This window comes from Aspergillus brasiliensis (assembly GCF_001889945.1).
Source record: "Aspergillus brasiliensis CBS 101740 unplaced genomic scaffold ASPBRscaffold_4, whole genome shotgun sequence".
NCBI lineage: Eukaryota > Fungi > Ascomycota > Eurotiomycetes > Eurotiales > Aspergillaceae > Aspergillus > Aspergillus brasiliensis.
Genome location: NW_027137445.1, coordinates 2,358,941 through 2,371,667, shown reverse-complemented (window position 1 = coordinate 2,371,667; position 12,727 = coordinate 2,358,941). Strand labels below are relative to the sequence as shown.

General features: G+C 51.4%; 4 protein-coding genes across 4 annotated transcripts; 1 reads left to right on the top strand and 3 right to left on the bottom strand.

Moving 5' to 3' along the window:
• Positions 1-607: 607 nt before the first annotated feature.
• ASPBRDRAFT_121239 (phosphoglycerate mutase family protein) lies at positions 608-1,867 on the top strand (the record flags this gene model as incomplete). Its single annotated transcript, XM_067617410.1, has 3 exons — positions 608-742; positions 827-1,042; positions 1,136-1,867. 3 exons carry the CDS (start codon positions 608-610, stop codon positions 1,865-1,867), a joined length of 1,083 nt encoding a protein of 360 aa, XP_067481144.1.
• Positions 1,868-2,709: 842 nt separating this feature from the next.
• ASPBRDRAFT_521529 (putative nuclear localization protein) lies at positions 2,710-5,974 on the bottom strand. The gene is made up of 3 exons (XM_067626852.1): positions 5,458-5,974; positions 5,015-5,155; positions 2,710-4,825 (listed from the first exon to the last, which is right to left on the bottom strand). The coding sequence occupies exons 1-3, from the start codon at positions 5,558-5,560 to the stop codon at positions 2,901-2,903; spliced, it is 2,169 nt and encodes a 722-aa protein (XP_067481143.1). The 5' UTR covers positions 5,561-5,974; the 3' UTR covers positions 2,710-2,900.
• A 2,146-nt stretch (positions 5,975-8,120) lies between these two features.
• Positions 8,121-9,478, bottom strand: ASPBRDRAFT_521728 (uncharacterized protein). The gene is made up of 4 exons (XM_067626858.1): positions 9,260-9,478; positions 8,892-9,143; positions 8,659-8,681; positions 8,121-8,594 (listed from the first exon to the last, which is right to left on the bottom strand). Exons 1-4 carry the CDS (start codon positions 9,306-9,308, stop codon positions 8,349-8,351), a joined length of 570 nt encoding a protein of 189 aa, XP_067481142.1. The 5' UTR covers positions 9,309-9,478; the 3' UTR covers positions 8,121-8,348.
• A 2,365-nt stretch (positions 9,479-11,843) lies between these two features.
• Positions 11,844-12,435, bottom strand: ASPBRDRAFT_41647 (uncharacterized protein). Its single transcript, XM_067624617.1, has 2 exons — positions 12,004-12,435; positions 11,844-11,938 (listed from the first exon to the last, which is right to left on the bottom strand). The coding sequence occupies exon 1, from the start codon at positions 12,382-12,384 to the stop codon at positions 12,106-12,108; it is 279 nt and encodes a 92-aa protein (XP_067481141.1). The 5' UTR covers positions 12,385-12,435; the 3' UTR covers positions 11,844-11,938; positions 12,004-12,105.
• Between the last annotated feature and the right edge of the window lie 292 nt (positions 12,436-12,727).

Genomic DNA, 12,727 nt, shown 5'->3' with positions numbered 1-12,727 from the left:
GCATTCGTGTTGGTATCTCTCTTTTGGCGTCTACCCCCGGTCTGCGATCTGGTTCCTTTCAGGGTTGGGGTTTTTGAACATGGTTTGAATATTATTTTGGATATATAGCATGTGGGCTTTGGGAAGCGGCTGCTTTGTTTCTTTCTTTCTTTCTTTCTTTCATTTCTTGGACTTACTGGAGGCTCTGTTTTGGGCCACGTATTTACTGCCACTACTATCACCACCACCTACTACATACTGTAATACAACTAATAGGGGGACGATGAGCGATGACTGGGAAAGCATTGCCATGTCTCTCGGTTTTGATCCACCGGAATTCTTTTGGGCTCTTGTTTTCAATCTGAATTAATTTGTAGAATGGCTTGGCTGACTCGCTTTGGCTCTTAAGCCGGTTAGCTGCTCCGGCCACCCCTGCACGTGCGGCGCTGGTAGGCCTTCAGCCCGTCTGCCAATAACGCCTTCGTCGGCAAATATCCATGCAGACATGTCGGCTCACTCCACCTTCAGGCTATATAACCGCGCTCTCCAGCCAGATGCCTCTGCTGTCCTGCCTGCGGGAAGTATTTTTGAATCCGGCTCGGTACCGTGAATTGGTCTCTATCTCACAATGAAGCTCTCCAGTGTTGCACCTCTCGCGGTGGCGCTTGCAGCCACCGCGCAGGCCTCCTACATCAACTATACCACCGTGACTGGATACTTCCTGCAGGACGAGGAATCCACCGATGCGTCCACGTTTGACTATGTAAGTCCACACAACAACAACAACGTGCTGCCACCTGGATCCATTCATTCCCCGCTAATCCTTCCTGCCCGGATCAATTACTAGACCACCACAAACTTCGGACTCATCAACCGGACATATCCCTCCGACAGCAAACACAAGCACAAGGACCTAACCCAATGGGAACGCTTCTACAACCAAGTCATCGCCCTAAACCACGACGCCCCCTCCAACGTAGCCTACAAAGTCCTCTTCCTAGGCCGCCACGGCGAAGGCTACCACAACGCCGCGGAGGACTACTACGGCACGCCCGCATGGAACGTAAGCTCCCCTTTCCCCCGCAGGGTTATCTAATATCTACTATACCCAACCAACCCACCAACCACTAACCACACTGTTGTGACACGACTACAGTGCTACTGGTCCCTCCTAGACGGCAACGGCACTACAACCTGGCGCGACGCCGATCTGACCCCAACAGGAATTCATCAAGCCGAAATCGCCCACACCTTCTGGCAAACGCAAATCCAGACCCAACACATCCACACCCCAGATAACTACTTCGTCAGCCCATTAACTCGTGCCCTCCGCACCGCTAACATCACCTTCACGGGACTCTCCTACCCCGCGCACAGCGCGTCCTTTACCCCGCTCATCAAAGAATTCTTCCGTGAAAGCATCTCCATCCACACATGCGATAATCGTCGCAACGCATCCTACATCCATGATCTATTCCCTACCTGGCCATTCGAGTCCGGGTTCGCAGAATATGATGAATTATGGAATGGAGTCACGGGGGAGACGAATGCTGCGCAGGATGTGAGGAGTAAGGTTGCGCTTGACTCGATCTTCGATGATGATAATAATGATAACACGGGACTGTATGTGTCTGTGACGAGTCATTCGGGTGAGATTTCGAGTCTGTTGAGGGTTCTCGGACATCGGTCGTTTGGTTTGTCCACCGGGGCGGTTATTCCGGTGCTGGTGAGGGCGGAGACTGTGTGTGATGATGAGCCAACGTCTACTACTACTACTTGGACGACGAGTTTGCATTGTACGGCGCCGCCGGTTACGTCCGTTACGGGGTGCGTGTGTGCGTCGTCGGCGGCGCCGGTGACGACGCCGCTTGTGACTAATGCTTATTAGTATTACTCAGGAGTAGGATGAAGTGAGATAGGAAAAGGGGAAGGGGAAAAAGGGGGGGGGGGGTGTAATTGTAGTTACTAAATTGAGCAAAGTATATATAGAGTCTGTCGCTCTTACGGACAACTCAGGTGTATATAGTATAAGCCATAGCTACTGAGGGGTGATTGCACGCTCCAACTACAAAAGACATAGAAGGTGATGGTTGTCAGGGGATTTGTCAAATTAGGAGCCCCCTTAAGTCTGCAACCGCGTTTGATCTGCATATAGTAGAGCATAAAGACAGCATCGAGAGTATCACGATAGCAGCAACTGGACAGGAGGGGTGTGGGTTCCATGTGTAACAAATAAAGAAAGGAGAGATGTAGAAAGCCAGGAGTAATAGTGATGAGTACCCAGGAAATTGTAACAGCAGCGGGGTGTCGCATATGGAAATAGGGAAGTGAAGATGGAAAAATTCCCAATGCTCAGAGTGCGATAAGAAAGTAGAAGACACGGAAGAATGATAACTGTAAGACATGGGCTGTTGTAATACGCCGACCCAAACAGAATGAAAACATTCACCGCCATACCATCTGACCGTCCCTCTATCATGGACATATGAAAAAGAAATGCACAATCGCAACGATAAGAACAACACTCATAAGTGCACATGTGATTCGAACAACATTCTTCGAGGCCTCCCGACAAAACAACACAAGTCAAGGGCAGACAAGGTAAACATCAACGGACAAGACAGACATAACTGACCGGGTATAACAGAGGGTATAAGAAGAAATCGCGTGCAGATTATCATTAGCCATTATCCTTGAGACAAGGATAATATACAGCATCAATGAAAAAGGGTATGACGGGAAAATGCGAGAGGTAACTGATCTCAAAGCAAGTGGATGCGTAAGATCCACGATATAAGAAAGACGAACTGAAGATAACAAGTCAAAGGGCATGTCTCTTTTCATAGATCCACATCACCAGATCCCCGCAAACGCCGAATTCGGATTATGCCGGCCCATCGCCATCTCATTATGCTTCATATCTAATAACCGGACCATCCGAGAGGAGTACCGGACTGACCGGGTTGGGGATGACCGGGCTGCATGGGGCCAGCGGGAGGCCATCCCGGCATGGCACCGCCCGCGCTCATTCCCATAGCCAAACCAGGCTGCTGGGGAGTGCCTGCCATAAACTGTTGACCGCCAGGACCCTGCGTCGAAGGATACATGCCTCTGGCGGCAGTCACCGCTGGATATGGTGCAGCCGTGACACCAGGGAATCCCATTGATGCCATGGGCTGTTGTTGAGGAGCCTGCTGAGGATGCATGGGGAAAGTCTGAGGCATTGGTGGCGCCGAAGGTCGGGGCTGATTCCGAGGAGATTGCGAATGCTGCTGCTGTTGCTGCGGCATGGAGTGCGCGAGCGGCGAGGGTGATTGCTGCGTATGTAACTGCGACGGGAACTGGGGCATGCCGACGCCCTGAGGACCAGCGGCAGACAGCGGCGAGGGTTGGGGCTGGGGTGGTGGTTGACCCCACATCTGTTGCGCCTGGGAGGGATATCCATAAGGGCCAGGTGGCTGAGGCGTTCCGGCAGCCATGGCAGGGTTAGACCGTTGGTGCATCAACTCGGGCCGAACGGGGGGAACACCCCGAACAGGGGACTGTGCCACAGGCGGCTGCTGATGAGCCGCTGGTGGCTGGAAACCTGACTGGCCCGGCATAATCGGTGCCTGGTGGGAAAGCATTGGCTGCTGCGACTGAGCCGCATTCATCATTCCCGTGGAGGCCATCTGTGGAGACTGCAAGGGCTGTGACACGGACGGTGTCGAGTCCAGCTGGCCAGGCTGAGACTGTGCCGCAGAAACGGGTACCTCCCGCTGCTTCGCGTAGAACTCATCCAAGTTCTTCTGGCGATAACTCCGTTGTGACGTTAGGATTTTGTTAAATTCGGCCGTATGTGAAGCTTGGTTGAGTATTTCAGCGGCCGAGCTGGGTTGAATGCGATCTTGGAACGGCTGGCCCGTCAGTTCCTGCCGCGGGCGAGGCATACTGTTATACTCCCGCAGCCGGGGGTCATCGGTGGTGGTGGCCATGTGGATCATAGGGAGCGGCGGCGCAAGGGAAACCGAGGACGGGGGGCCAAGAGGCAAGCTACCTGGCACGGATTCTAGCGCATTGCTATAGATGACATCGCCATGCGCCAGCGCGGGCAGAAAGTTCGCTGCACCCGCAGCTTCTGCTGCCGCCGCATCCCGGGCCTTCGCGCCGCCAGGCCGTTTCTCACCCGCCAAATCATCCTCCGTAAATCCCTGTTTCCGTGCTTTGCTCTCCCAGTAGTCGTCGCGGACGCGTCGCCCATTAACAATCACACGACTGCCGAACTGACGGAACATCGACTTGGCCGTCACAATAGCAATCTGGCGCGAACGATAGGAGTAGGGAAGAATGTCCTGCTGGATGAGATCGTCCTTCTCGATCTGACTAGCGATGATCTTGTGCAGCGACCGGTTCTTGTTGAATAGTAGATACGAGTCGCGATAGCCCAACACCCTTGCGCATTCGGTCGCAAGCATGAAAAGCTTATTCCCACGCAGAGGAACGCGGAACGTGCGACACTTGTACTCTCGGCCTCCTTGAGGGTAGCCCATAGCATCAACCTTCTTCTCGCCTGCCTCGTCGAATTCCTTGGGGATATATTCGTCGCCTTCTTCATTCAGCTGGTCGGTCGTATGATCCCTGACGGTGGGTAGGGCCTTGACGAGAGTGGACTTGGTAGGCGTACTCTTCTCCGGCGGAGAAGCCTGCGGTGGCGATACATTGACGGCAGCTTGCGCTGGCAGCGGCTGAGTCTGCAACCGGGGGGTCTGAAGGTGAACATTGGACGAGGAAGTCTGATCGCTGGGCGTTGTCGCAGACGGACGTGGAGTCTTGGGGGGACGGCCTCGTTTCCGACGGCCCTGTTCATCTATTGTTTTGACCGAAGTGGTCCACGCGTCAGCCATATTGCTCGTCAGACGACGTTTTGAGTGGTAACACAAAAAGCAAAAGCGCGACATTCAGATAGCAACAACAACGCGCGAGGGGACGCGAATGCCAAGAAACTCCCACGCTTCCGGAATTCCACGAAGCGAATCGTAAGAGGACTCCGACGCACACATACCGTCGTCATGGTCTCCATCCGCGCGTGCATTCCCGCGCTGGTCTGGGGTTCGACTTCGCTTCACACCACGAGGAGCTATACTCGTTGGGGTCGCAAGGCCACCATATGTTGTTGGGTTTGGAAGCACTACGGCGACTATTAGAAAGCCGTCAGTTTGGAGGCTGTCACGATGGACAAGCAAGAGAGTGATAGAGAATTATTTTTGGAGCCTCCATGAGCGGCAAAACACCACCATTTAAAAGCGCGACGATGGATGGGATAAATAGTGTGGGTAAGAAACCAACCAAAAGAAAAGGTAAACAAAAATGAAAGAAACAAAGACATCAAACAAGGGGGAGGGGAAGTGAACACAAAGCAAACGAGCGGGGACACAAGCAGGCAAACACAGATGAAGCGCTGAAGGGAGGGAGGGAGAGTAAAGCAAATCAATCACATACCATTGTTCAGGGCAGCGGGATTGATCGTCCCCGACCCATCAACGAGCTCCCCTCCGATGCCATTCATCGGAGCGGGAACAGAGGATTGAGGAGTGCTGTACATGGCGGGCCAAGGAAGGACCGGAAAGGGAGTGGCGTGGTGTGGTGTGGTAGGTGGGTGGTGAAGGTGGTGGAAGGCACCGTCGCAAGGCCGCGGGCGCGTTAGAGAAACGCGAGGAAGATCAAGATGCCAAATCGGAAGGGGGAAAGATGGCGACCTGGTTGGCTATTGCGATGAAGGAGGGCGAGGCTGCGACGATGCAAGTGATCCTCGGACAGTTAAAGGCGGACGGACCACGGCTCGCATGCAGTGGTAATTTGACTGGTAGGTGGCAGGAAGCGGATCAGCGGAAAGGTTTGATCAAATCGGTGCTTTGCAGACTGGGATGGTGATGGTTTGGAGGGGGGGGGAAGCGAAGTCAGATCATGAAGGCGGTGAGGGGGGGAAGAAGTAGAAAAGGCAGTGATTGATAGAGGATTATGGTGCAATGAATGACAAACAGACAGGTAGCGCACGGTCGGAAAAGAACAAATCTAGACAGGTCCAGATCAGAGAAGCAATAGAAGGGAACAAAAACAATCACAACTTTAAAAAAAAAGATTGGTGACCAGGTACAAAAGAGTAGAACCAGGTACAAGCCGATAAGCTGCAGAGAAAAGCACAAGTGTTATGGGTGGATTCAGGATTGTATGGGTGAGAGTGAAATGTGGCTGGTGAGGGGAGCTACCGACGCCGCCACATGAGGCTGTGAACTCAGTCTCCTCCTCTTCTGGTCCCCTCCCAAGATCGATCGGGGTATCCCAAGGTTCCCTGTCTGCAGAAAAGCAGCGTTACCCACTAGGAAGAACTAGCAGCGGGCGGTTACTATGCCGGAGACAGGGAGATGGGCAGTGGATGATTCACAGCGTGCCGCCGACGGGACCGATCAGTGGGGACCGTTGACGGGGGGGGGGGAAGTTAAGCTATGTGTGACCGGCCGCCTGTGAGTGTGTAGTGTGTGGTGTGTGCGTGGGTAAGGAAGTGTGTGTGTATGTGAGTTTAGTATGTGAGAGAGGGGAAAGGGAGGGGTGTGCGTGTGCGTGTGCCAGACCGAGTCGCAGTGTCGATTGGATTAGAAGCCACGACGGACAGGGCAGTGGGGAAGAAAGTTGGAGTCAGGACTGGGAAGGGGGGAATGGAGGGGGGCGCGCACCAGGAAAATTAGAAGCAGTGACAAGAGATGGAAGAGGATGGATGGATGGGATGATGATTGATGATGATGAAAGGAAAAGTGAAAGAAGGATTTAGTTCGAAGGGAGGGGGGTGGAGTGTAGTAGGTGTGAGTGTGTGGTGTGTGGGAAGGGAAAGGGCCGGGTGCCTTGGATTCGACTGTGAGGCAGAAAGAGGTGAGGAGAAGAGACAGAGACCGAGAAGAAAGCAAAAAGAAAGGGAAAGGGAGGGAACAGCGACAGGCAATAATCCCGGAGTGGAAACACCGGGCGATAGGAATTCCCAAAACTGGGGAGGGGAAACTGGCGGGAGGCGGCGCCACACGCCTCTTGATTGGCTGCTGCTGCTCGGGTCACGATATGTTCCCAGTCCAAATCGGGGATCGTCGCCGCAACACCAAACCCGAACACAACAGATGCAGATTCGCGGTGAATGAAGAGCACAACAATAGTAGCAACAAATAATACGAGAGGAGATCAACAGAAGAAAAACAATAGTAGATAAAGAAGCGAGATGACCCCCCCAAGGATCTAATCACTTACAGAGTTCTTCACGAACCTTCGACACAGACAGCAACGACGATCAATACGCCGTCGTCCTCAGACCAGTCGACTCACTCACTGACTGACGACTGACTGACTCCCAGACCTCCCGAGTCCAGGCTCGATCTCACTAGCTGATCCCAAATTCTACTACTGCTGCTGCTTCTGCTTCGCAATGCGGCCGGCATGTGGATAGTGGATGGCCGGGTAGCGCGGACGCACGTCCGGAGGACCAAGCAACTTAGTCGGAAGATAGTCCAGGCGACACTGGACTGGACCCCTGCACGTCTGGCGCCCTGATTCTCCGATTTGGTGGCAGCTCGGCAGCTGCAGTGTTGCTGAAAATTAAAAAAAAGAAAATGAAGAAAAAGCAACAAAAAACAAGAAAATGGAAAAAAAAAAAAAAAGAAGGTTGGATTCAACCCTTCAGGCTCGCGGAAAATACTCGCGACGAAGACGAATCGGAGTGCGTTGAGTTAGCGGCCCGCGTACGCAACTGCAGCAAAAGGGAAGGCAGAGAGAGTGAATCAGGCAGTTTTAATGGTCCCCGCCTGTCGCTGTTGCTGCTGCTGCTGCTGCTGATGACGGGACTGTATACACAGTGGAACAGATCGCGATCGATGGCGCGGTTAAGCCTGGGATGATGGAATCCCGACCGGGGAATGTCCTATCAGAGCTTCTGGTAATATGTTCCTCCAATGAGCGATTTTACCTGTGAAAACAATCACCGGCAAAACTGAAACGGCAGGGGAATGTTACGGAGCGCCCTGCGTAGAGTGAGGAATTCTGATATTAGTCCGGCTCAGGCAGCCTAAACAGTCCCCGCTAAAAAAAAAGCAATATAATTCAAGAACAATAATTGTTGCTCTGTCTTTCTCTTGCGCTCTGCTGGCTGGAACTGAGACCCAGAGCGGGGCAATCCTTGGATCGAGAGCCGGAGACAGCCGCTGCTGGGGCCGAGAGCAAAAGCGATAGGTAGTATACTCCGTAGTTAGCAAATACGGAAAGGTGGTCAGCCTCGGCGATAGGGTTCCGCAACCCGAAGCTCCTTGTATGTCCGCCTGGTTCGATACAATTTCTAGTTGCGCACTGCAACGGTTCTAGACTGGACTAGACTGAACGGGCGTGCACAGAAACAGACCACACACGAGGCGCGATAGCAAGGGCCGCGCTGAATGGGAATTAACTATCAAGCTGCTTTCCGGGGATGGCGGGAAGTGGTTGGCTCTGGATTGATTGGCCGACTCCAAAGAAATGAATTGAAAGCACATGAAAATTTCCCGAATAGGCTGGTCTTCCTGGTTGGGTGTCGGAAGTAGATGCACGGCGGATACGCGGTCCCAAATCTGGCAGAAAGGAAGAGTTAGAACTGAAGAAGGCTGCGCGGCATGGACGAATGATCCAGCACACCGTGCCAACCGCTATCGTCGGGGCTGCCAATCGTCAGCGACAGCCGGAGAGTGAAAGGATTTCGGTTCTGCTCCTTGGTCAGTTCCAGGCCGACTAGTAGCTTTTCGAATGCTGCATGTTCTTTTTCTTGTTCCGAGGTTAGACGGGATGGGGCAAGTTCGAGCCGTTGTCTGGCTGTCTGCAAACGACCAACCCCGTCGACCACCATGCAACTCCTTTGGACTTACTAGAACAACTGGATCGCCCGGAAGATCCCCTCTCCGGTCGAAGAAGGCAGAACCCTGCGTGAACACCTAATCCTGGAGTGGCTTGACGGATTATGGTGATGATTATGATGGAGGGGCCGAAATTCGGAGGGAATGACTCGTCAGATGGATGGGGGGTGCGAGCGCGCTTGAGCGTGCGAGGTGAAGAAAAGGGCGGGAGAAGGGCAGAAGAAAAGAGAGGAGAGCAGCAAAAGGAATCTGTTGTGTATATGTATATACCTACTTTGGGGTTGGTACTTAGTATGGTTTCTGGATGAGGGATGAGGAAGATCCACCGGGTCAGACAGTCATTCACAGATGCTCCCCAGAATTGGCATACATACATACATACATACAACGTTGATGAGCCGAAGTGCCGGTGGAAGGATGAGTTTCCTGCAGCATACATAGTAGTATCTATCTAGTATCTACTCAGTCTCCTCCAGGCTGATGAGATGGACACCAGGACTATTCCGGCAGCTCTACGATAGTGACTCGAAGGGAGAGAAACAGGCAGAGTTTCCTGATTGGGGCGAGGGTCTCTGATGGCATCTGGCGCCATTCCCGTTCAGGACCAATCACCAGACAGGCGCTTCTCCTCGCTTTTGATTGCCTCAAGCCAAAGTCTGTCGGGTCCCCGTCAGGTATTGTCACTGCCTGGTATCTGGCCCGGTGACGAATCATCTCAAGGCCATGGCTGTTGAGGTACCTTCGAATGACTCCCCCAAATGAAATGGGGACCTGGTCATATTCCCGTGGCGATCAAACTGTGGAATATCTCATTCCTACAGGAAAACATTGATGGTGCTCGCCTCCCAGATACCAGTGAGTGTTGATGCATACTCCCGTCTGCACGAAGTAGGCGCAAAGCCTCCCCGGATAAGACTCCCAACGAGGCAGCCATGGAACCTCAGAGGAAGGGGAGACCCTGCCTGCAATCACTGTTATATTTAGGCTTTGTGCAACCGGGGCGAAAGCTTTTTTCTCTGGAAAGCTCCAGGCTGAGTTTCGTCTGGAAAATCACTGGCCGGAGCTCAAGCACATCTAGCTCCAGTAAGCACGCTGTGGATAGTAGGGGCCCTGTTGTTGCTGTTTGTGTCCAGGATCTCCTGCGTGATCATCAGCAGAACGAGGCAACAAACTGGTATACTTTTGTTTTTTGTTTTTTTCCTTTCTCCTTGACTCATTCAGTAGGGTTACTCCAGTCATGCAGAATGCAAATCGGAACAATCCCAGGCCGAAGTCCAGTCATCTCCGACCACAACGGTTACATTTGATAATGCCCATTGAAACGAGGGCTTATTGCCGACCATGGATCGACTCCAGGAATTCAGTCCTTCCCGCTGTGAGAGTGAACAGTCATTGCTCAGGGACTGTCATCATTCCTGTGGCTTCCAGACTTTCCAGCGGTTATGCCTTGGGACCGCAACGCAGAAGGGGCACGAGGCATGGTGAGTGGTTCCATGGAGGGCAGATGACCCCGTCGGACTGGGAGGTCACGAGCGCGGGCGCTAGGGTCGATCAGGGACCGTGCGTCATGCCGACCGTAACTTTACAGTTCAGTCACTTTGGATTCATGCCTGTCTTTCCTCTCTGCCTTCCGGGCCCAACCTTCATTCATACTGGGGCCAGATGCATCATCTGTCGTCGGATGGCAACATATCTTACTTGCTATCAGTGGAGAATTGGCTTGATGCGTACTACAAAGTACAGAACATATTTATAAGGTTTGAGGCTAACCACTGCATCTTCATCTCCCCCCACCTCTACCGAGGCTCTCTGTCAACTGGCTTCAATCCAATTCCTTGATAGTGGCAAAAGGTACGTACTCTATACCCTGTGGAGGACAAGTAGATAATAATGTAGAACATGGATTCGAACCAGAAACCAACCACCACAAACCCCAGATCTCCTACACTTCGGGAACCATGCATAGCCGAACCCGCCCAGTCCAAACCTCAATCCTCATGAACGAACATTTTCCTAAGTAAATATGCAGCCAGCATCTGTTATTATCGACTCAGCTACTGCTATAACCTGTCCCGCTATCTGCCATGGGAATTGACCAAAACACGGGTCGGCTCAATTCAAGCTTTCCCGTTTGCATGCAGCGTCACCTTCGTCTGCTTTGCACCAACAAGGACCGGAGACATAGTTAGCAGTGCTCCAGTAACGCTCAAACTAAGATCAGAAAAGACCAAGCTGCATCCCGCCAAGCCCAGCCAAGTCCCTCCAGACAAGGAATCGGCCTTCTGCATGTCATCAGCAGGACACTTTTGCCATAGCTCCACCTGCAGATGCTAGTCCTTGAGTAGTTGAAATGGTGGTCAGTCTTATGTGCATTATCTGCGACAGTAGATGTTGATATTATTCCAGAACCATAGTGATCTAGCCTAGTAAATAATCATCTCAAACGTACTATCATCACTAACTGGAGCTCCTCTTAAGTAGTAGTAGTAAATTATTGCATGTACAGTGGCGACATGAACCCCCCCCCGTTTGAATGACCACTACCTAACCCGGAGTTACACACGAATAAATCCTCTATCTACTAGTACTAATATCATACAATGTATACCACTGAACAGGAGCCCTTCCACAAATGCAACACAGCATAGCAGTAGTAGCCCCCCTCTCCCATGTCTCTTCATATCTAGGCTACCTACCTATCCAAGACAAACAAACAGCTTAGAATATTGTATACAGTATCCCATCATGCTATAACTTGAAGCTGACCTACTCAAGGTCAGATTCCAATAAACCTTATCCTTGACTCAAAATAGTAGTTATGACTAAATCATAGTACTAATACTACATCCCTATCTTTATAAAAACAAGCACCGTCCCCTACTGTCACCATCTCACAACAAAAGCAACTCTATATAGTACATTTACATCGTAGGAGAGAATAAGTAGTACTATATTACTAGTAACTGAATACCCGCAGATATCAAGAATACCAAAAGGGATCAAATCAATTTAGACAAATGTTCCACTCATCGTATTTATCTATCTAGATCCTCAGGGCGATGATCCTTGAGATGTCAGGAGGACAGTAATTAGAGTAAGATCACACACACACACACATTCACACACTTACACATACTAAATGCGGCGGCGGCAGCATAGAGGATCTAGATGCGAAATGAGTGTCTAGGAAGAAGATACTGCATTCCTGAAATAATGACAACGAATGGCTAGGCTAGGGAGGAAGTAGTACTGAATCTGAGTTATGAAAGTAGTATTTCGACCAGGCAGATTTCACCTCGTTGGAGGAGGAGGAGGAGGAAGAGGAGGGACATTCAATGGTGATGTGGATGGTTCCTGATAAAGTAGTGGCTTTTTCGCAGCGATCGAGATGGTTTTCTGCTATATGATGGTGGTTGATCAAGTTTGGTGGAGAGGGGGATGGAGATGGAGATGGATAGAAGTGGGTGGTAGGTTCTGGTCGGATTTGTGGTGGTGATGGTGATGTGAACATTTTGTATATTGTAGACTGCTATATACTGGCAGTAGTAGTAGCTTCAGTCCGTACGTTGTAGGTGTGGGGGTGTGTAGCATACTTGGATGGGAGATATATATGATAATGAATGTACTATAAGGAAGCTGGAGGTATCTGACCAGGATAGAGTACTATGTGGCAAGTAGTAGGCAGGGGTCTTACGTTTACTGACATCTGATCAAGATCAGTTTCGGGTTAGTTAGTTGTTAAGTATGCTTAGTAGGCAGAACCAAGGGTATGGAGGACTGTTTGCCACTTTGCGAGGATCGTGGTAAGGTACACACATCTGTGCGCGCTTTGAATATGTAAATGTATAACTTGA